The sequence below is a fragment of the Rhea pennata genome, chromosome 2 (genome assembly GCF_028389875.1).
Source record: "Rhea pennata isolate bPtePen1 chromosome 2, bPtePen1.pri, whole genome shotgun sequence".
NCBI classification, from domain to species: Eukaryota; Metazoa; Chordata; class Aves; order Rheiformes; family Rheidae; genus Rhea; species Rhea pennata.
The window spans coordinates 158,810,295-158,832,724 of NC_084664.1; the positions used below are offsets into that span (position 1 = coordinate 158,810,295).

Sequence of the window (22,430 nt, forward strand, 5' to 3'; positions counted from 1 at the left end):
GAATAATTATTATGCAGGTAAGAGGGCTGGGCTGGGACTCTCATTTCATTGCTATTTTCCAAGACAGTCATACACCAGCTGCGTGTGAGAGCCTGCCTCCAGATGAATGCTTGCTGACATGTGGGTACTCCTATTCACTTTTCTTAACTGAAGATTTTCTGGGCAAAACTATTCTCTGTTTCTTCCTACTCGCACCAAGAAGTTTAAATCCAACAGCAGAGGAGCTACAAACAGGTTTGATTTACCTCTCATTCCTACTCATTTCAGATTAAAGCAACATCACTACATCAGTACATTTCTATACGTAAAAGTTTCACATACACACAAACAAGAGGAACATTAGGCCCATACCACTGCCATTTCTAAAAGTGGAGGCCTACGGCCTCATAAACTTGTCTCCAAACCCCTTCCACGCGTCCCTTCCCAGCTCACCTTTTCTCCTTTGGTCCCGCTGGCACCAGGAGGGCCGGCGCTGCCAGGAGGGCCCTGGAAATAGGTGAACTGTGCATTAGGATTTGCCTCCTTATAGCTGACACTATTTTGCAGGGAGACTCACCAAGTCTCCTGCAATCCAGTTATTCTTGTAGGAAAAAAAAAAACTTAATTAAAGCAGAACTTAGAGCAATGAATAGCTTTATGCACAAAAGGTCTCGATTAATGGAGAGAAAAATCTTTGCTCTGTCTACTTCAGGTCATCAACTGGAATTCACCTTAAAGTATTCATGAAATACATGGCTGCACACTGGGATATCAACAGTAGACCATGCCCCATCGCACTGGGGCAAGAGCTGATAAAACACACATGGCTCCTTTGGCCCTACTTTGTAGCAAGAAAAGGTAATAAGGAGAGCAATAGCACAACAAGCACAATAATAGCAGTGCAATTTCATCCAGTTGAGAAGGATTGTAGTTCAGGGAGCGTATCAGTGTCAAAGCCAAAACTTTAGGATAAAATTCAGGCATGAAGATTCACCCTCTGCTAGATGTCTGGACATGAAAAAGGCAGAAAAGCTTCAGAATAACCCAGCTGCTGTAATGGGGTGTCACTTGGAGAAATTGTTTCTTAGAAGTAGTAAATAATCAGCATCCACCTTCACATCCCTCTCCAACTTCCCACTTCATCCACATTTACTGCAAGTATAAACTAGTCCTGCAAACAATGTAATGGGCACAGTGTATACAGTTCATTGAGATTCCAGCGCTGCACCTAACACAGAAAAACATTTCCATCTTATGAAGATGGTGATAAACACTAACTAGACAAATAGTTCACAGCATAGGTTAAACCATGGCTGAGGAATAAAGGTGACAGAAAGCAATGATTAACTGTTGAATCACCCCCAGAGAAGCAGAACGAAATTCAGTGCACTGGAATCTACATTATCTCAGAGAGAGGAAGGTGTACGTTTAACAAAGATTAAGATTGCTAATGATGCTATAGCTTGCCATTGGGGGGGGAAAAAGATACATCTGATAGGGAAGCAAACTACTTCCCAATAAAATCAAATTGAAACCCTGGCTGCTCAAAGAGTGAGAGTAAGGTGCTTGGGCACCAAATGGCTGCTGTGCTTCACAGGCACACTCTGATTAGACCCAGGCAGCTCTCTGCTTTTCATCTGCATCTTGAACACCTGGAGGCAACCTGCCTCGAGGAAGCAGCATGCCTCCTACAGCCCCTCCACATCCTCAGACTCAAAAACACGCCTCCGAATGGGCCGTCCGGGCTAGCAAATGGTACAGACGCAGTCTGAAGTTACAGGCTTCAAGCTCAAGGTTGGCAACGGTTAGCTGCACGACCTTTGGCAAGTCACATCACTTTTTAGCCTCTGCTTCTTACTCCATCCTCTGCTATTTAGGCCAGAAGACCTTTGGGAGTGATGTCTCTCATTAGGTGCAGTTCCAAGAACAGTGAAAGAGCCTTGTGGGAACTACAGATAGTAGCTTTCAGATACAAACAAACAGATATTATTCATCTAATCAGTAGAAGCTTGCTGGTCTGTTATAAACAAGCAGATGAACAAGAGAAACCATCTTTCTGGCATCACCTTGGCTTAAAAATGTTAATAGTTCAAAATTTGTCTTACGAAAACCAACCAAACACAAATTTCTGTTCTCTTTTCAATTTTGTGGTAGGAAAACACACCTTTATAAAAAAGTCAAGCTCAAATAATTGAATTTGTGTGTGTTTGCACATGTCTTCAATGGAATTGAAATATCTTTCCTATCACAGTTAAGTATGTGTGTTTCTGTTACATGTATATTACAATATAAATCTTAATTTAGAAGAAGTGCAAATATGGATCCTTAGAATAAAGAGTCCAAAACCCACCAGTATAATGGTGTCCTTTCATGACATTCCAGCTAGCTGGAGTAAGTCCTAGCTTTTAGAGTCAGCTTCCACTCATTCCAATGAAAAGCATCTGGTCACTGAGTATTTGTCACGTACCTGTTTCCCCTCCACACCTGGCTTTCCAGGGAACCCATCTAGGCCTTGTTCTCCCTAAAAAAGGAATAGAAAGAACCACCATCACTCAAACATGATGCGTTCAGGTTGCCATGCTGCAAGAGACATACATATTCTCTGTTCCAAGACCAAGATAAAAAAAAAAAAAAAAAAAAAAAAAAAAAAAAAAGCAATTCAAGCCGCCCAATAGTGAAAGTGGCTAAGTTATATTTTGGATATGAAGAGTTCACACCTGTACCAAAAAAAAAGGCTTAAGGATGTCTAGTAACAAAGAGGGGAACTGAGTTCAGTCAGTAGGAAGTATTTATCCCAACTTAAGATATAGCACCAAATAGCTAAGATATGGATTCAGAAGCCAGATGCTCTGGCATGCTGGTTTTCCACGTGGGTGTTCTCCTCTCGCCTGCTGAAGTGGGTTTGTGCAAACCAGACAAGGTGCACAATGAGAACACTGGGCTGGCATAGCTCTCACGATAATAACGAACAGTCCAGCAACAACTCATTTCTACCCAGTTAACAAGGACCTTTGATTTTTCACCTTTGCTTTCCTTAACCTAGGGGATCAATTAATCTGTTCTGGTATGTCTTCAAAGCTAGAGAGTCCCCAAACTCTACAAGCAAACTATTCCAAAGCATTATTTTTTCTACCTGAGGATATTTCTTCTCCTCTTCTAAATTTGACTTCTTGCTGCAGCTTCAGACTAGTATGTCTTTCCCTAATTCCTTTGGACACAGAAAATAGTTTCTTTCATCTTTACAATAGCCTTTTATGTATTTGAAGACTTATAAAACCCCCCCTTCAAACTTTCCTAACTAACTAACCTCAGTTCTTTCAGCTTTTCCTCATGGGGCATGTTTTTAGACCTCTGATCACTTCTGTTGCTCTCATTTGGGCACTTTCCAATTTTTCCACATCTTCACTGTAGTTTGGTGCCCAAGTTGGACACAGCTGTGGCCTGACTAACTGTGAGCAGAGAGATTATTTCATATCTCACAAACTATACTTCTGTTTAAACCCCAGGATGACGTTTGTCTTACCATAATGCCCCAGCTCCTTTCTGAGAAATGGCTACTTTCATCTGCCATTCCCATTCTGCACCAATGTGCAATTACTTTCCTGCACACAAAGTGGCATCTTGCAGTTTCCCCTTCTCAATGTCACCTTATGCTTCAGGGAATTATGTTTCCAGATCATTTTGAATTCTAACCCTGACCTCTGCTGTACTTCCAAGTCCCTCCCAGCCTTGTCTCATACTCAGACTGAATAACCATATTCAGTATTTTATCATCCAGGTCCGTGACAGCAATGATGAACAGATCAATGACATCCTTCTGCAGAACTCTACTTTTCTAGCTGGCCTAACTTGTCTGTCTAGCCTCTTTAAGTTAAAGCTCTTTGGAACAGGAATTTTCTTTTACTGTGTTAACTCAAACCTCTGTAAAATAGAACGCTGATTTTCTTTTGAGTCTGCACACACTACTGAACACAATTGATACACACTGTCACGTGCAAAAACAAATTCTGCAAGTGTTCTACAAGAGGGTAAAATATTAGTTTTACTCTATTTTTAAAACTTTCAGGCATTTTAATTCTGATTAATATTCTACAATAACAACCTCAATTATCTGCACACCAATACTTACAGCATTATATTTAATTATCTCCCTTTGAAAAAATACATTGATTCAGCAAGTTGGAAATCCATTTGCAAATCAATTGATTTTTTTCTTTTTCCTCCTTTAGAAAGTCTATCAATCTTCTACCAAAAATGTTATTTCAAAATGAACATCCAAGGAATGGAATTAGAGAGACCTGTATCTCACAGAAAATAGTAGAAAAACAGCTATGGATATTTTAATCCATTCTCCTTTGGAGCAATAGTTTTCACATTCATGAGAACACTTGCACTGTCTGACTGAACTGTGAATATCCTGAATCTGAGACTTTCGGCAGGCAACAGTCTGGTGAATTGCTGACAAAATGAGCACTATATTCTCTGGAGAATTTTTTAGCATCAATATGCTGCGGCAATGAGTACTTCACACACGCTGATTTAGCTGCCAAAACAGAAAAGAGTCAATATTCTTACTGCTGTTAATGGGGGCTGGAAAAGGCAAATGTATTATTTATACAATTGTATACACTAGAGCCATTTGAAAATGCTCCAAAAAGAATTGTGCTTCCAGTTGTTGCTTCAGCAAAATCTGTCATTTTAAATTTCTTTCCTTTTTTTCCTCCTATTCTTTGAAAAATGCCATTTAAGGAAAGCAATGTATTTTTTCCTAAAAAGGAAAAAAAAATGGAAGAGTTTTATTCTTACATTTTCATTTCAAGACTCTGTTTCTTTCCCCTGTGCTCTAATGTGTTTCCTGCATTCAACCATGGAACAAAACAGTCAAGAGCTGTAAGCAGCTGGAGGAAATCCCAATTACGCACAAATTTTAGCGGTGTTTATATTTTCTATCTGGTAAAAATTGAAATGATTTGCTGAAAATACTATTCCTCAAGAGTCTATGGGACCCTGGCAGGGTGAACACAGTGTACAGACAGACCTGACAGCAAGAAGCCAGCTCAGTTGGCTACTTGCATGACTCCTCAAATACAGCTACAAGGATTTACTAGCTAGAGATACATGCTTATATAGTAAAACCAGTGCTTCACGACATGTTGAATTGCTGTACATGCCCAAACGAACGTGGCAAGCATCGCAATCGATGGCTTTGCTATATGCCTTTGGTGGCAGAGCAGTCAGGCACACTTACCTCTGAGAAGTTTATGTGGTCTACAGAGAGCCCACTGGATGTGACAAAGAACATGAGACAGCTATCATTCAAACAGCGCAGTGGCTCTCCTACAGTACAGTCATAACGGCTAATACTGGACCTGGGAACCTCACTATAATAATTTCCACATTATCATTTGAGGTCCCACGGTATAAGAACATAACAGCAAAGCGTATTTCAGGATATTCAGTCTTCTGTCATACTAGGATGCTAGTACAATAGACCAGTTTCAGTGCACAAGTTAAATATAAGAAGCCCCTTTTCCCTAAGGCGGATAGAAACACAGGTTGTGTAGGTGTCAGTACTCAAGTTACAGATGGAGGAACAGACAACGAAATATTTGGCCCGCCACATTAACGCCCACTGTTTGCACAGTAGTCCCAACTGCTGGAAGTTAAAGCAATGGCAGTGAATGTTGTGAGAGCAACATCAAAGCCCAGTAAATCAAAGCAAAATTGTTGTAGCAGAAATCTTGGGTCATATAGCTGTTCCAAGAAGAAAAAGAAGAAAGAAAAAAAGAAGTAGGCTCTAAATTTTGCATATTCCAATAATGAAACAAACCTCAATTCATTTTTTTCATACTTTAATCTTTCTCTAGCTTAGTCAGCCATCTGCCCACTCACTGCTCCAACTTCCTCTCCATCACGGTGATGTCAGAAAGATATATTTTCTTCCAGAAGCCAAATATTCTAGCAGATTAGACAACCTTGCCGCAGGAAAAGCAGTGGAGAAACTGGTTAGACACAACACATTGAACCAGTCCTGCAAAGGGCTGAGGCAAAAGCATGAGGAAGATAAAGTAATATCCAGCACTTTGCTGCAGCTGCAGTGGTGAGAATAGGTAATACGAAACACAGTCCTTCCTACTTTATCATAAACAACAAAGCGGATGTTGGGAACAGACACCTCAACACACAGCGAAGCAAAACGCTGTATCTCACGCTAAGGGTGTATTGATCATTTGTGCCAGCATGTGCAAGCCGGGTGTAAATCTCCAGGTTTCTTCTCCACAAGGAAATGGAGAGTGAGAAATGGGAAGAAGGTCAAGTTAGCAAGCTAATAACTCCTTCCCCTGCACAAACACATACAGCCAGATCTCGCTAAAGACAGCTTGAGCACAGGCAAACCTGCCAGGTCAGCACTGAGATAGTCCTATCTCAGGACAGATTTGGGATATAGGTGAGACAATCCATCGCTCAGTGCTGCAAACTACTTGAGCTGGCAAGATGGCCCTCCTGCCTGTGTTGTCTGAGTGAGAAAACGGACTACTTGTGTCGGCCAGAGAGACTGGCTCTGCCCCATCTCCCTCAGCTTGCTGGGACAGCACCAGACTAGCACCTGTTTCTCCTTACGGGGGCAGCAAAATGTATCTTTCCAGGCACTTTTGAGAAGCAGCAGAATGTCTGCATCAGAAGTGCATCCGAGATCTCTTTGAACACAAGGAGCAAACGGAATAATGAAAGGATTTGTACCTGCCCAGCTCTCTTTTAAAGCCTTATTTCAGGTATAACAGGCATTTGGCCTCTTTCCTGTAAAATCATGTTCAATGATTTCTACCTATTGCACAGAAACACTGTCGGGCAGTTGTAAACTGGAACAGTCACAGCCTGCTTTAACTTCCACGAAAGGCTTAAGGCTGCCTTTGCTGCCTGGACTGGACTGTGGACACTTTCTGTGTTATCACACTACATGCAGCTTTCCTCTCACTAAGTACAGGGCTGTGGTTTCTGCACTCAAGTGAGTGGCAGAGAACTACCAAATTGCTACTTGATTAATCCAATAGTTCAAAAACCACCTCTGCTCCTACATCTAATCACAGAGCCCTGTGCTAAAACACACACACACACACACACACACACACACACACACACAACAAAAACAAAAAAAAACCCACAGGTATTCTCAGAGAAGAGAGAGTAGAAAACTGGGGAGCAGCACCAGTTCAATGAAGCCTTTAACAGAGAAAGTACCTGGTACTGATTCAAAACTGACTTACAGTGATGGGAGAAGACAGGAATGTAGGAAGTTGGATATTGTGAGAAAATAGCAGTGCAATGGGGAAACATTGCATTTGGAAGTGGTTGTCAGTGGTCACTCACAGCTCCCAGGTGGTGTGCTGTGTTGACACCCCACTAGTTGTTCTCAGTGACATCCCTTCACCTTGTCCTTCCTTTCTCTCCTCCCTGGCTGGCTAAACACAAAGACAGACCTGTTGATGGTGTGCTTGGACAGATCTGCACTTCCATGGGAGGTCACTCCTGACAGCACTGGGAAGCTCAGAGCAATGCAGAGACTCCCCACCACCACCACCACCACCATTCACCTCCAAAGCCTGGCAGCCCTCCCCACCTAAAAAGCCAAGGGTGAAGAGGAAGAGCAGCTTGGCTTTTCCTAGCTCATGGCCAGTCGTAGTATTACCTTGTCTCCTCGTGTTCCCTTTTCTCCTCTTTCTCCTTGTAGACCCTAAAAATAACAGCAAAAGAGATTATAAAGCTTAATCCAAGGAGCAACATAATTACCCTCATCTAAGGAGGAGCTAGTTTAGTCACCAAACCACTGGTCGTTTCTGCACAATCTATTCAAGCTAATGTTAAAGACTTCTGTATTGCTAGTTCTCAAACTTGGCCACAAACATTGTCTAAGCAGACTTTCAGTGAGGGGCTGATTTGTGGGCCCAAGAACATCTGTAATACTGTATTGCCATCAGACACATGTCCTTCCCACTAGCAGCAATGAGGAGAGGCAGGGAACACACCACAGCAGCAGACATTCTGGAAACCACCCACTGCTCTGTATTTTTCATGTGCTCATAAACAACGGGAACTTAGGTAGATTTTTCCATCAATGTTGTCTTCTATTGCATAAGCAAGAAAGAATGCCCATTCCTGGTGGGTTTAAATACAGTAGCTAGGCAGAAAATACGTATCCCTGAGAACTGACAAATACTGATTAATCTCTGTGCTGGGAGCCCAAGCTTATTTCTGAACTGTGAATCAAATGCCGGAGCTCATCTGAACTGTGTAATTCAGGTCCTTCCAGGTACACACAGCCATTTGCTGGGGCTTAATTTGATGAAGGATAGCACAGGCAATCAACTCAATGAGCAAGCATGGATTTCACCTTCCCTTGGTAAACACCTTGCACTTTACCTTTATTGTAGCAACTAACTAGTATATATAATCAGATAAATATGCTCAGTCAACAGCAAGCTCCTCAAAACTGCCAAACCTTAAACATTTCCTATTCTAGTACATTTGTATTTTAAATTGTAGTTTACACTATAGTGGAGGTTCACCTCCAAGTTAATGAGAACTTCCTGCCTGGACTTATTTAGTCCATAGGATGATTTAGTTAATTGTTCAGATATTCAGGACTTAAACCATGAGTGATGGTGAGTGAACTCTGCACTGCCCTTTCCATCTTTGATGACCTAAACTGAGCCTGTACCATTTCTCACGTGGCAAAACAATAATCTCACTACTTCCAAAAAGCAGATGGGAAGAGATTTAGAATATGATTCCTTTAATGCACTAGTAACTGTGAGACCCTCAGGTACACTGACTGGATGATTATAGCCTTGCTGCTCACCAGCAACCCAAGCCAAATGTCAGTCTGATGATGGAAACGAATAGGATGTTCAGTAACAGTGCACCATGAGTGCTACACCGAATGCTTTGCTTCTCACATTAAAAAAGTGACTTACGGAGCAGGAAGGAAGCATTCCAATAACCTTGTCCATTTTTCTCATTAATAAGACAAAGCTCTATTGCAGAGGCAGGTAATGCCACCCCCTCATTCATTTCAGGTCTTTCAGGTCTAATATAATTCAGCCTTACACTAAGCTAAACAGCACACACCTGGACAAAGGCAAGAGCGCGTAAGCTGTTTTGAAAACATTGGGCCTCTTTGTAGCAAGTTGTAAAGCAAGAACTTGGCCAGCACAGGGAAATCTTTCAGTGCATGAGCATGTCTGGTATCCTGCTGAAGTACACTGACGTACAGGCAGGTCACTAAGCCTCAGGAAATCCAATAAGCCTTTACAACGCCAACTTAAAGGTTACCTCCATTACCAAGGTGAGACCACAAGACACAGATGCTAACTGGATAGCCATCTGATTTATTCTGGTCTTGCTGTCTGTTAAAGGTAGGTTTGTTTCCTGAGTTCAAAGCGCTATACCCTGATAGTTTTGAAAACATGACTGGAACCCTGCTGAGAGGTGGCATTTTTTGCTTGGTGTTATGATGAAACTTTCAAGCAACCTAGAAATGGTGCATCAACATAAACCAAAGCTGTAACGCAGTTCATTACAGCAGGAACATCAGAAAGTCCTTAGCTGTTATCTTGGTAATCAAGTCATTTCTACAGATAGTTTTCTACTGGCGAGACATCTGTTCTCATTTTAAAAAGTGAGAAAAAGCTCAGTGAACTCAAAAAAATGGCACTATTTGGACACAGTAGAGATAAGTGGTCACACATATCTTATACCACTTAATAAAAGACATAGGTGGCAGACACATTGAAGAAGAAAAGAAGAAAGTTTCCAGACTGCCAAAATGTAATAGGAGAGTAATGACTTACCGGCGCTCCTACATAGCCTTTAATTCCTGGAGGACCCTGTTTTCCTTCAGATCCCTGGTAAGGAATTCAGACACAATAGAACAACAGAAACCATTTCATGTTAAAAATAAGAACAAAATAAATCAGTCAGAAATAAAACTTGCATCTCCTCGACTTACAGCAAGCTGTAGAGGCTTCTCGACTGCCTTAGGGCTACTACACAAAATGCACAACTTTCCCAAAGTTACACTCAAATATCTTCTTTTGTTCAGGCATTAGTGGTTACATCAAGTTATTCAGTTTTACCATTCCGCTTTCAGCCTTGCCCTATAAAGGCAAACTGACACATGCAAGCTCCTGTGAAGGCTGTTTCAGAAGTTTTGGTAATGGCAGTAGTTGCATTCCTTTGTCATTTCCCTGCCTGGTGCGTATATATGATGATTGGGCTTGGTCTTACCTCCTCAACTTGGTGTTAATGGAATAAAGCGCTGGCATATACTGCTACAAACTACACAGCAAAAGCAGTGTCCAATGAACCACAGACTTCAGATGTTACTGGCTATTTTGAAGACTCAGTGAAAAGCAACAGATCAGAACTACATTCTCCAAATATATTTAAGATATAAAAGAAAAAATTTTCAACACCATTCAGAAAAATGCATAGGAAATAGCAGTCCTTCAGCTGGTAGCACACTGAATCTTCCATTCCTACAGAGGGTTAACTGAAACGCAGAGTGCTATTTCTGCATGCCTACAGTACCTGCAGATGGTCTGGATCCTCTGCTGAACACTACCAGCCCTCCAAGAAATCCAGAGCAGACAGCCTGGTGGCCATGTAAATTCAATAGGCCCTGTAAGATCATCTACTTCACTGTTATTTTGTTACTTACTTCACTTTCCTTTTTTTCCCTCTCTAGTTAACTCCTGTATTGGGATGCCCTAATGGATAGGGCTTCAGAAAGAGATGAAAATTTTATTCTTAAATGATTGTGGGGTTTCATATTGATTGATATTTTATATTAAAAAAAACAAACAAACAAAAAACAACCCTAAAATCCAACATTTAAAATGCAAGGTGTGTTTGCAATGAACTCTCAGCAGAAACCAGGCTTTGCTGTCCAAATGCAAGAGGCCAGGAGGTTGGTAATGTCATGCACGCTGTTTACATTTGCTTAGACCAAGTGACAATCTCATTTGAAATGGTTGTTAAGCACAAATCTGGCAGGCTGACTAGACAGTACTTGGCAAGTATTTCATCATGTTTTTAAGCAGAACAATTCCAAAGCTATCCCTCTCCTTCTACCAGAGAGGATTTTACTTTTTAAAGGCACCAAAAGGCTGGATGAAACTCTGCCCCGAAGCTTATGAGTAGTTTATCAGTGCAACTGTAAAGCGGCTGAACTCATGTTCAGCACGGAAGTGAACCACGCCACAGCCTCACGGGGAGATCCACAAACTCAGTATCATGAAGCAGAGGTGGATTTAGGTTTACATATAGGCAACACAAATGGCTGTGGGGTCTCTACACCGTTAGGCACCTGAGGACTTGCAGGCAGCGCAAGTCTTCTACTGGCAGAGGGAGAGGAGTGGGCACATCCTTAATCTTTGCCTTCAGCCTGCAGGAAAATAGTGCTATCACAGTCTGGTCAAAACCCCTAGAGGAATAGAAGACTGCTCTAACTTGTCCAAATTATCAAAGTCCAATTCAGACTGTTACATAAAAGGTGGTTATAAAAGTCAGCAAAAGTTATAGATAGAAAAACTAGATTTGTCTGAATGAAAAGATCTGCTGAGCCCATTCAAGGCCTGTGTCGAGACCATGTCTGGTAAATCACTAAAATGTGAGACCTTCTACAGCTGAAGTGAACAGAAATTCGTCAAAATGAAAACCTTACCTAATACTTCATATTACAAAAGGTTTAAATTTTTGTTTTTTGTAAAAAGTACAGATACCTCTATCAGTTCAGTGTCATTGCAATGATAACCACTAAAAACCTCTTTAATCTTTTATTAAAGGCACAGAAAAAAAGAAAGAAAAGATTGTGTATTAGCTGCAGGACTGTATAGGCTAAAGTGCTTGGTCTCAAAAATTCAAGCTTTGTTTAACGGTTAAGTTAAGCATAAGTGAGGGACTTGTGATATAGTCTTCTCTGGGCTATTTATTCCATTGAAATTAACCTGTCAGGCCTCACATATTTATTGTGGGAGCCTTCTCCACTGGCCAGTGGAAATTTCTCGCCATCCCAAACCACTGCAGGATTTTCTGTAACTGGAAGACCTGACCTTGAATAGCACAAGGCTAGTTAGACAGTTCTTCTTTGGTTATACCTGCTTGTACCAGCAAAATCAGACTTCCTTCTTGGTGACCACCAAAATTCACCAGGGAGTTTGAGGGAAAAAAAAATTTTTTTACACTGAAGACACTGAGCAGGGAACAGTCTGCCCTGGAGATTTCACTAAGCAACACAAGCAGTAAAACTAGAGACGGGATGCTGAGGGCATTTCATTACTGTAACCCTTATTTATCATCCATTTAGGGTACCTCTGGGGATTAAAGTGCTATTACCAGAAGCCTGTAGTACCCTTGTGCTATTACCAGAAGTCTGTAGTACCCTTGTGCTACTGGAAGTTTCAAGACACAGTTAATGAAGTCGGTAAAAATTGCTTGGCACCTCCTTAAAAGAAAGAAAACACCTACAGTTGCCACTGAGGCAAAAGACTGGAAACCCCTTAGCCAGGTAGTTAAGCAGTTGGCCAAATTTCATGAGGAGCACAGAGAGCCCTTGAACCACCGAGCGTGCACCGCTCTTGCCTGGCTCCAGGCAAACGAAGATGGATCGAGCCAGGAAGAACCGCATCCCAACCGAATAGAGAAACTGCAAGTTAGCTCTCCGTGGAGCCCAGGGTAGGACCTCAGGGTTTCAGAGTCACCGTATTGCTGCTGACGATTTTCAGCAAGAATAAGTGATCTGACAAGAAACAATCATTACAGCAGTAATTGGGGATGTGACCTTCCCCATCTCCAACCCCACCCATCCTAGCATGGCCCGTTCCACACCAGTGAGGTGGTTAAGTTTGATGCTGGGGGTAAAAGAGCATGCTGACCGTATTTTATATTTTAAAGCCCTGTCAGCAAAATCGGAATTGTTTCTTAAAATAGCCCAGTCCAGAATCCAGTTCAAGGACATTGCATGCGGTCAGCGTGCCTGGTAAAGTAAATAAAAGTCACAGCGAAAGCAAATGATCGTTTTATATTTAGACACACTAGCTGAGAAGCTGGGGCTAGCAGAGCTCAGCTCTTCACCGTGAACGCTTGGCATTTAGTCAGACTGTGCACACGTTCAGCCACAACAGCACTTATCTTGCCCAGCCCATAGTGCTGGACAGTGATTTCTCTTCAGTGTTGCCTCAATACTTTGTTGAGCTATACACTCTGTTTTAGAGATGCCTGAAAATTCCAGTGGGAAACATGGATCATTTTGCAGGATCGAGCCCTTCTAGAGGTACACGTAGATGCCTCAGTTTAGTTTGGTCTGCTGAACATAATGCTGTGCAACTTCCACCTCTGAACCTGCCTGGGCTGCGGAAAACAATAAGGCCACTAGTAGAGCAGCAGATTTGGGGTTTAAAGACCTTTCAGAAGACTATGCTCCTTTGCATGTATGGGAGCAGAACTGGGTGAAGTAAATTTAGGCAGTCAGTATGCTGCTCTTGCAGCGGCTTTCATAGGCTGTCATGAGCTTGCTGTGTATGATGCCACTGAAATCCATTGTCAGTCTGGTGCATCATCCTCTTTCTGTATTATAAAGAAGAAACTGAAACCAGTTTCAATTGATATCTGAAGTTATCAGGGAACAAGGCAAGGAAGAGCTAAAGTTTTGAAAGGAGAATAAAGAATTGCCCACGACAAAAGCTTCCAGATGTAAGCATGTTCCTGACACTATGTTCAGCTAAGTATTACCAAATCTCATTTCATGAGCAGCTTGTTTGAAGCAAATCCAGTGATACAACAGCACAAATTCTTTATCACTATGCTACCATCTATGGGTGCAAACTGAAGCTCCCAAAATAGATAGAAGCATAAAAATTCAGTGATTTTATTTTCCCATCTGTAGACTAGGGATAACAATCCTACTGCATCTGAGAGAGTTGAGAGGGCTTACTGAAGACATGAAGAAAGAGTTATATGACACAAAACATGTCCTCTTCTCTTCTGCCATCTCTACTGTTGATTGATTAAAAGACATTTCTTCTCTCTACATACCTTGCCTAAGTGCTGATGTCTTAGTAGGCCCTCTGATGGAAACCAATACTTAGAGCTTCTTCCTTCATGAGTGAGCATTTTAAGAGTCACAGAAAATAATTCAAGCAAGCTAGACACAAGGAGTTAGTGAAAAGATATACCTACCCATATAAAGTATAAATGGAAAGCTCACCTTCAGACCTGCTGGCCCAGGCAGTCCAAACGCTCCTGGCTGTCCTCGTTCACCCTGTAAATAACAATAATTTCAGTGGTAAATGCTAGTCAAATATAGGTTAGAATGACTCAAAATAATCATTACATACAGCTTTAGAAATGAAAGCTCTATCTGATAGCTACAATCCTGAGTACCATTATCCAGAGATCTGAAAATTTGTAGTGTGCTTTCCTTGCAAAATAAAGGCAAAAAGAGACAAACAGAACATTAAAGTAAATACTCATCTGCTCCTCAAACACAGCAACTGAAGCAGTAAGAAATGAGTTTCCCAACTAGTGAACAGCTTATACAAACTACAATTTACATCTGCCAATTCCTTGTAGACAATGCTATCTCAAATAGTCACCAATAAGCACAATACATAGGAAAATCTGCAAGTCCTGATATTAGGTCATTATATCCCAGTATGTCACTGTCAGATCCCATATCATGCCACATGTGATGTAAGGAAGTTGCATCAATCCTGGAAGCTATCTAGGAACATCTTCAGCCCTTCAGAACTGGGAGTACTCTGCATAAATAGGACAACTGTCAAGTGTAGCAAGAATCAGGAACAGCATGATAGAGACAAGAAATTTGAATTCTTCTGCTGTTGTACCATTACTTTTGTACATGCCTGCCCTTGCAAAGAATCCTTTCCCCAAGTTCTTCCAGCCACAACCAAATGGCTGCCAAGACTGCAAAATGAAAGATGAGATCTTTCCCCAAGAATAGCTAAGGCGAAAAGCTAACAGCCAAAAGCAAAGAATTTAGAATAACAGACCATCAGGATTGACAGGTTCAGCAAGCAGGCCTATGAGCTCTAGTGATCATGCAGGGAAAGGGAGGAAAACTCTAAACCAAACTTATATAAGATGCTGAAAAACGTGTCCGTATTTTTATGCCTCAGCTGAAATTCTGTTAAAGGCAATACTTGGTTTGTGTCATGTTCTTTTGAGCTAAGCCTGCGTGAACACTGGGGTTATTAACCTTCCCATGCTCCGAGTATTTAAACAGCATACACAGGGAGTTAATGCCTATTTTTCTCACTCCTGCCCATTTGCTCCTGTAAGCACAAGATGGTCCCACACATCCACGCCCACCACCTTCACCACCCGGTAGCTCTTTGCCAGACTTGAAACAAATGGCCAAGCTTTGTGGCTGCAGTTATAAACCAACACAGCTGCAGCAGCGGGTCCCAAACCACGAGATGCCGGCCTGCCCCTTCTTGCCCCTTCTTCCTGGCTTAATGAATTGTAACAGCCCTGTCCCAGGAGTCTCTCAGGTCGGCTAATCCATATGACATCCGTGGCCGCTGCAAACGTGCAAGGGAGAACACTGGGGTTATTAACCTCCTGCCATTTGTTATTGCTGCTCCTAAAATGACCGTACAAATCCCCAAGACATGTTCCACTCAATACAGATTGATTTCCACTGCCTGGCTTACACTGAAAAGAAAGGATTACAGGGGAGGAACAAAAAGGCTTACGGTTTCTCCTTTTGCTCCATCCTTCCCAGGGGGGCCAGGTGAGCCAATGGACCCCTGTAACAACAACAGAATTATCATCAGCATAATATTAACATCAGCTCCAAGCACAAAGACATGAGCAATACAGTGAGACAAGAATAACGAATGAGGAGAATCATTTCCACCCAAACATTTATTATTTACAGTCTCTGGAGGAGCTGCTGCTGACATCAACACACTATGGCCAATTGATGAGCCGCTAATGAGGAACTAGGCACTCTTAGCCACTTATCTCATTTAAAAATAAATTAATGTAAAAGCTTTGCAGCTAATTAGACATGTCATATTTGAATCAGCTTAATATTATCTCCTCTCAGACTTTGTCCACAATTCCATTGTCTTGAAAAATTCCTGTTTTGCCTCATCAATAAATACTCATTTTTTTCTCTCCATGCTTTTACATCATCCATCCCAAACCACAGAAGCCAGTAGGCATAGCTATAATATATGTACGTAATGAGTCTAAAAGTAAACAGAAAAGAAGCCTTGAGAACTTGAGCAACCCTCATGAACTGCTCTACCCACCGGGAAGCCAACCGCAGAGGTCACAATGCACAAAGCTATAAAACAAACTAAACAAACAGGAAAATATACTTTTTTTTCAAAAAAAAAAAAAAAAAAAAAAAAAAAAAAAAAAAAAAAAAAAAAAAAGCTTTCTGTGTGCTAGAATGAACAAGAGTAAGTATGTTCAGACTGGCAGCACCACAGATAATGGGGACTGCACCAAATGCAGAAGAAAGCCAAGCCTTGCTGTATGCACGTTATAGAACAGACAGCGAATGGAAAAAGAACAGAAACAGAATGTGCAATCAAGTGTATATGGAGAAGAACTGGCCTGGTGTTTTTAGTTCTAGGCACTGCAGTAGTTCCTATTGAAACACAGTTACAAAAAAAACAAACAAAAAAATTCAAATGGGAAGCAGATACAGACAAACTGCAACTTTAAGCTCTGATTAAATTAGTTTGCTACATTTTACTTGGTGAAGGTTTTCACCTTGAAATCCTGAACTTGTGATTTTTCAAGAGGTGCAAAAACCATCTAAATTCCTGAAATCTCTCCTACAAGCGGGATTTAAAGCATTTCTGACAATTGCGTTCAAAGTAAATACAAGTCTATACGGCAAGCTTGGTGTGGGACAATCGTTTCCTGAAGGAGGCTGCCACAGCACCCACAGCACGCAGCAAAAGGCCATCTCATTCCACAAGTTATTTACGTTTGACAGAAAAAAGGACCTGATAACCTTTGACTTTCCATGTCTCATGCAGAAGAATTCCCAATGTTTCTGTAGGTGGAGGTATTAGCATTTCTTACACCTGTTTTCAGGCTTCTACAATGTTCATGCCCTTGAGATCTCCACATACTTGTCCGACAGGACAGGAATTGGCCAACAGGTTCAAAGATTTTGTTTTTATTTTGCAGATAAACAGCACAACAGCGTAGTCTCCTTTTCCTAACATCTTGCTACCACAGACCAAGAAATGCAGATGTAAAAGCAGAAGACTTACAAAATGGCCATATTTCATAAGTTTCCACAGTACCTTTACAAACTTTTGAACTTTTAATACTGTCATTAATAACAACTCAAGCTTACCTTTTCTCCCTTTTCACCTTTCAGTCCAGGAAAGCCTTGAAATCCTTCTTCACCCTAAAACAGCAATGTATAATATATCTTGCAAGAAATGCAATGTTATTCTGTGAATTAGACAGCCTAGTTATCACTTTCAGGAAGTCAAGGCCAAGTTCTATTACTCACTGTAATGATGCTGTTTTCTTAGTCACTTGTCACTTGGCTGTATTTGAACCAGTTCATTTCAAGCTTTCCATCCAAGTGTCTACCTCTGATTGATGATTGATATATATATATATATTTTTTTCTTTTTGTAAACATCATTCAGAAGGAAACTACATTTTTTCCAAGAACAAAACTAGGAGCCTGTTCTTGCTAAATAAAATGATTTCATCCAGAGAAACATTTCACTGGGAAACTCTCCTGTTGCCACCTTTCAAAACATGAAGACTTGAAATTTGAGATGGCCAAGTTACTACAAGAGAGGTGTCTGTTTTTTCCTGTATGTCCTCCTATTAGGCCAAAACATACGCATTGGAAGTTGTTCCAGTTATACCTCATCAACAGAGGCTTCTCATAATTGGCAACTATTTTCTCTAAAGATCCAGAGTATGCTTCTGGGTTAGCAAGTTCAGTGCTCCTATCGCTGGTGCCCAGCAGCATGAACAAACCCTGCGTTGCTGGACTTCCCGGAGAGTTGGGCACGAGACTGGTTACCAAGGGAAGAGATGTGGAGCAGCAAGTTAGAAAATGCCTGAATTCATGCATATATTTCTGAATAAAGTTGCCTGTAAATACACAAGGACTACCTACACATGTAGATAAATCCAGGCCAAATTCTGGCACTCTCATTCTAATTTGAGCTTCTTTGTTTCCTTGTTTTCCTGCATGAGCAGTCCAGCAGACTTGCATGGATACATTCCTATGGTAAGGTTCTTGCCAATGTCAGAGAGAATGACAAAATCTGGTCTTATTTATTTATAGGTATATTTGGCACTTAGACGTTAATAAAAGACAGCATCTGGAAAGTATCTGTACTATATATGCAAATTAAAGTCATTAAATACTTTTATAATCACATTTCTTGCTAACTGAACCTTCATGAAGCACTTAGTCTGGAATTCCTAATGTAGCTAGGGGTAAAAATCAGGTCTGCTGTATTTGAATGGCTCCCTAATGAGACAGAAAACCCATCAAACAGCAAATAAGATTTTCTAGGAAATCATTTGCTCAAAGAGGTCAATATTGCTTGAAGAAGCTGCTGTTTCATGGCAAAGTGTGCAACACAGAAGAAAAATTTGCATCTTTTATTTGCAAAGCGGAGGAATGAGGTTAAACAACTTTTCCCTCTTGCTCTTCTTCCATGAATAGCAACTCTTGGTACGGCTGAATAAGTTAATAAATAATTGCATCAGTCAATAAATTTGAAAAATAGCATTCATACAGCCATACAGGTTGGACAGGACCTCATGAGGTTTCTAATCCAACCTCCCACTCAAAGCACTATCAACAGTGAACTAAGAGAAGGTTGTTCAGGGATTTATCCAATTAAGACTTTAAAACCTCCAACAAGGTTGCTCTTCTTCCCAGATGCAATTAGTAACTTGCCTTCTAAGCCAATGGCATCTCAGGAGGAGAAAAAGACTTCTTGCTTTTATCCATTTATTAATTATTCATTTATTAAGCAAAGCAGTCCAATTTTGTCCTCTTGACACTCCTACAAACATGTGGGTTTTAGCAGTAGCAATCTCCGAGCATCCACTGGCTTTACCAGCCCCTTCCTAAGCAGGAAACTGTGCAGAAGCAACCTGGACTCTAGAGACACATTTAACATCCACGGTCAGCTGGGGAACCATCACTGATCCCACCAGGCAACAGACTAGGACGGCTCCTACTTCTGCCACTTCCATCAACTCCCCGTTAACCCAAGCTAGTCAGCTGGTGTTCCTCACAAGGCAGAAAACCCAGTCAGGCTAAGGGTAGATTCAGCAGCTGCTTGAGCCTTCATAAAAACTAAAGAACCGTGTTGCCTATGTCAAAACACTCACTTTCACAAAGTAAACTCTGTAACTTGCCAGGACAAGCAGGGGAAGAGAGAAAGATGTCAAAAAGCATCAGTGCTGGTGTGGTTCAAAACAGTGCCAGAAGAGCTGTGACATGCAGGGATGGGAAAGGCTCCAGCAGCTCACATCCTTAACTCAGAACCTGCTGCCAAAGCGGCAGTGAGGATGCCACTCACTGCAAGAGTCCTGTTGCCATCAGAGTTTGCTTCACTAAATAACTATTTTTGACCCACCCTGGCAAAAGCGGCCTCCTGATGTCAAACTGCACCGCAGAACAATCACCTTTTCTCTCTGTTTGTCAAAAAGATTAACTTAATCAGGTTAAACCCAGAGCATTGCGCTCAGCGTGCTGCTAACACCTACGGAAGTGCTAGCTTACCCGAAAGGGAGTCCGTTCCTTTCCCTCATCCCCCTCCAATTAGGTCAGTTGATTTAGTAAAAGAGATTGCCTCTCTCTCCAAAACTCACGGACTAACAGGCTCTGCCAGTGCATCTATCCTAGAAAACACTATATAAAGCCAAAGAAAGTCTCAATTAGAGAAAGATAGAGCAGTTGGCCAAAGAAGAAATCACAGGGGCCTGAAATAGCACTGTTCAAGAGGTGCCTTGCTGGGGAGATTACAACTTCAGCAATTAAGCTCAGAAGGAAGGTAGCACATTTTCCAGGGCACTCGTCCCTTTTCAGGCTCACGAGTGTGCTGTCCTTTTCTTATCTACTGGAAATCCAACTTTTTTTTAAATTCCTCTGTGCTGTACAGACAGCGAGCTTTAATCAAACCTTTCCACCAGGGTTAGTGGAAAAATAGACACATTCATTAGCTCACTGTCGCTTGTAAAAATATTTATCAAAAGAGCCTACATTTGGCAAGCTGAGATCTGAAGTAACAAGATGACTTTTCTTGCAATAGGGCTGTGGAGTGCTGTCAGTCACAGGAAACTATATTCTGAGTAAAAGAGTGCAGGTACATACTACAAGCACTGAAGCTACATCTTTCTACAGTGCAAATGCCATTTTTAGCTTTTCAATAGTTATTCTGTGACTATTTAGTTGAATTACAGTAATGCCTCATTTATTCCCTGCCTGGGCCATTCTGTATGAATAAACACAGAATGACAGTCACTGCAGTCAAAAGCTCATTTTGAAATTGCAAGCAGTGAGTAAATGTAATAGAGAAATAGCAGAGACAGAAAGCACATGCCAGCAAAACAGCTGCCAAGCAGACACGTTCTGCAACTGCACTGGGCTGCAGGATCCAGGCACCTCACTGCAAAAACAGTTAGGCTCTAGCAGTTGGCATTAAGCCTTGGGGAAGAAAACCTTATTGCCTTCCTTGCACCAACGCCAAACCTGCTTGTGCCACTGAGAGGGATAAAAATAACACTCCATCTCCACAGGCTGGCTGCGTTCCCAGCTTCAGCACAATGAGATTCTGCTGGTGACATGTAAACCACACACAGATGTTTCTACCATGCATTTCTATCATCACCCATCTCCCACCTACTTTATGGATATCTGAGTTTTGAATACTATCACTTTCTGGAGCAACACCTGGTCTAGAAAAGGAAGGTGACACAGAACAAGCCTCCAAGGAAGAGTGGAAAAAACTGCAAAGGCAAACTGCCGTTAAGAATGGGAACAGAACCTCCCTTCGGCTTAGCCTATGCTTTGATGCAGTAATTACACACTTTGTGGGTGGCCTATTGCTTTCTTGTCCAACAGTTTTACAGACAAAATCTTCAGCTTTTGTATTTGTTATGTAATCATATTTGTTCATATTTTATTAATTCATATTTAATATAAACACATAATATGTAATAAACCTACGAGGAAGTGCATTAACAGACATGACAGTTTGGCTTACAAAGGTTCTAAAATACTAAATACTGCAAATTATGAGGCTATACCACTAGACAAATCACTCTGATGAGTGATTTGTGACTATTTTCAATTCCTTAAGGAATTATTGTAAGCAAATCAGGAAGTTTTTCTGACCTGTACATAAAAAGGGTACAGAGCAAGACCTAAGCTCTTGCTTCTAATTTTCCTGGAGTTTCAAAACAAGGTTTTCATGGGCCACAGAGTTAATCTAGAGTGAAGGAACAAAGGAAATGACATCTCACGAGGGACAGGCAACCCTCAGCTGTTGCAGACTGCTAACTAGGGTGAGTAACCATAAAGATATATCCATTGTCTTCAAGTGCATCATCTACAATACTAAAAAGTTAGAGGCGGAGGTGAGGAAGTATGATGTACCAAGATATGTTTCTTTTTTCAGCTTGCGTTCATCAGCAGAATCATGCCATTTCAAGATTCAAAGACATCTTACACTGTCCCATGGATTTATCAGACCACGTCAGCTCTAGGATAGGGATCCCTCCAAAAAGGGCTTGTTCTTTTACCTTCCATTACATGGTCATCATATGGACATTTAGCTTGATTTGTTGCATATTGTCCAACGATTTGCCTTGCCTGAGTTGTGCTGAGCATCACTACCCCATGTAAAGATCTGAACATAATGGACTGAATTTGGACTATGACCAAATTATATCTATACTCCATGTAGATCCTCAGACCACTGAATGGACATAACTATGAAAGTACAAAGTAGGTAACCTAATTGTTAGATTACATGCTCTTTCAAAGTGCAACGAGTCATACAGAAACTTTGCCATATCCAGACTCATTTCGAAATTTCTCTGAAAAGAAAGTGATTTAAAATAAAGGGAGAAAGTGATTTGCGAGCATATGGAAAGATACGGGGATGTGATAGAGCAATGTAGTATTAATTGATCCTGGAGGGACATCAAAAACACATGAAGGAATAATCCATCCATGATGTTTTTAGGCAATCTGCTCAAGTTGAGTTGCTTCTCTTTCCTCCACTTGCAGCTCCTCAAGCAGCTGCCAAGTTTACAAACATTTTTTCCAACTTGAGAACAGCTGTGGCCTATAATCACATATTTTATTTCAGCTCTGGGTTGTGGCCTATGTTAATGGAAATGAGAGC

At 41.3% G+C, this 22,430-nt stretch overlaps 1 protein-coding gene across 1 annotated transcript in view; it reads right to left on the reverse strand.

The window, feature by feature from the left end:
- Positions 1-22,430, reverse strand: part of COL22A1 (collagen type XXII alpha 1 chain) — a 235,298-nt gene that overhangs the window by 92,430 nt on the left and 120,438 nt on the right. Inside the window, exons 13-18 of the mRNA XM_062568435.1 lie at positions 15,753-15,806; positions 14,243-14,296; positions 9,828-9,881; positions 7,667-7,711; positions 2,447-2,500; positions 433-486 (exon numbers count right to left, since the gene is read on the reverse strand). Coding sequence (XP_062424419.1) covers positions 433-486; positions 2,447-2,500; positions 7,667-7,711; positions 9,828-9,881; positions 14,243-14,296; positions 15,753-15,806 — 315 coding nt within the window. The remainder of the gene's footprint in view (positions 1-432; positions 487-2,446; positions 2,501-7,666; positions 7,712-9,827; positions 9,882-14,242; positions 14,297-15,752; positions 15,807-22,430) is intronic.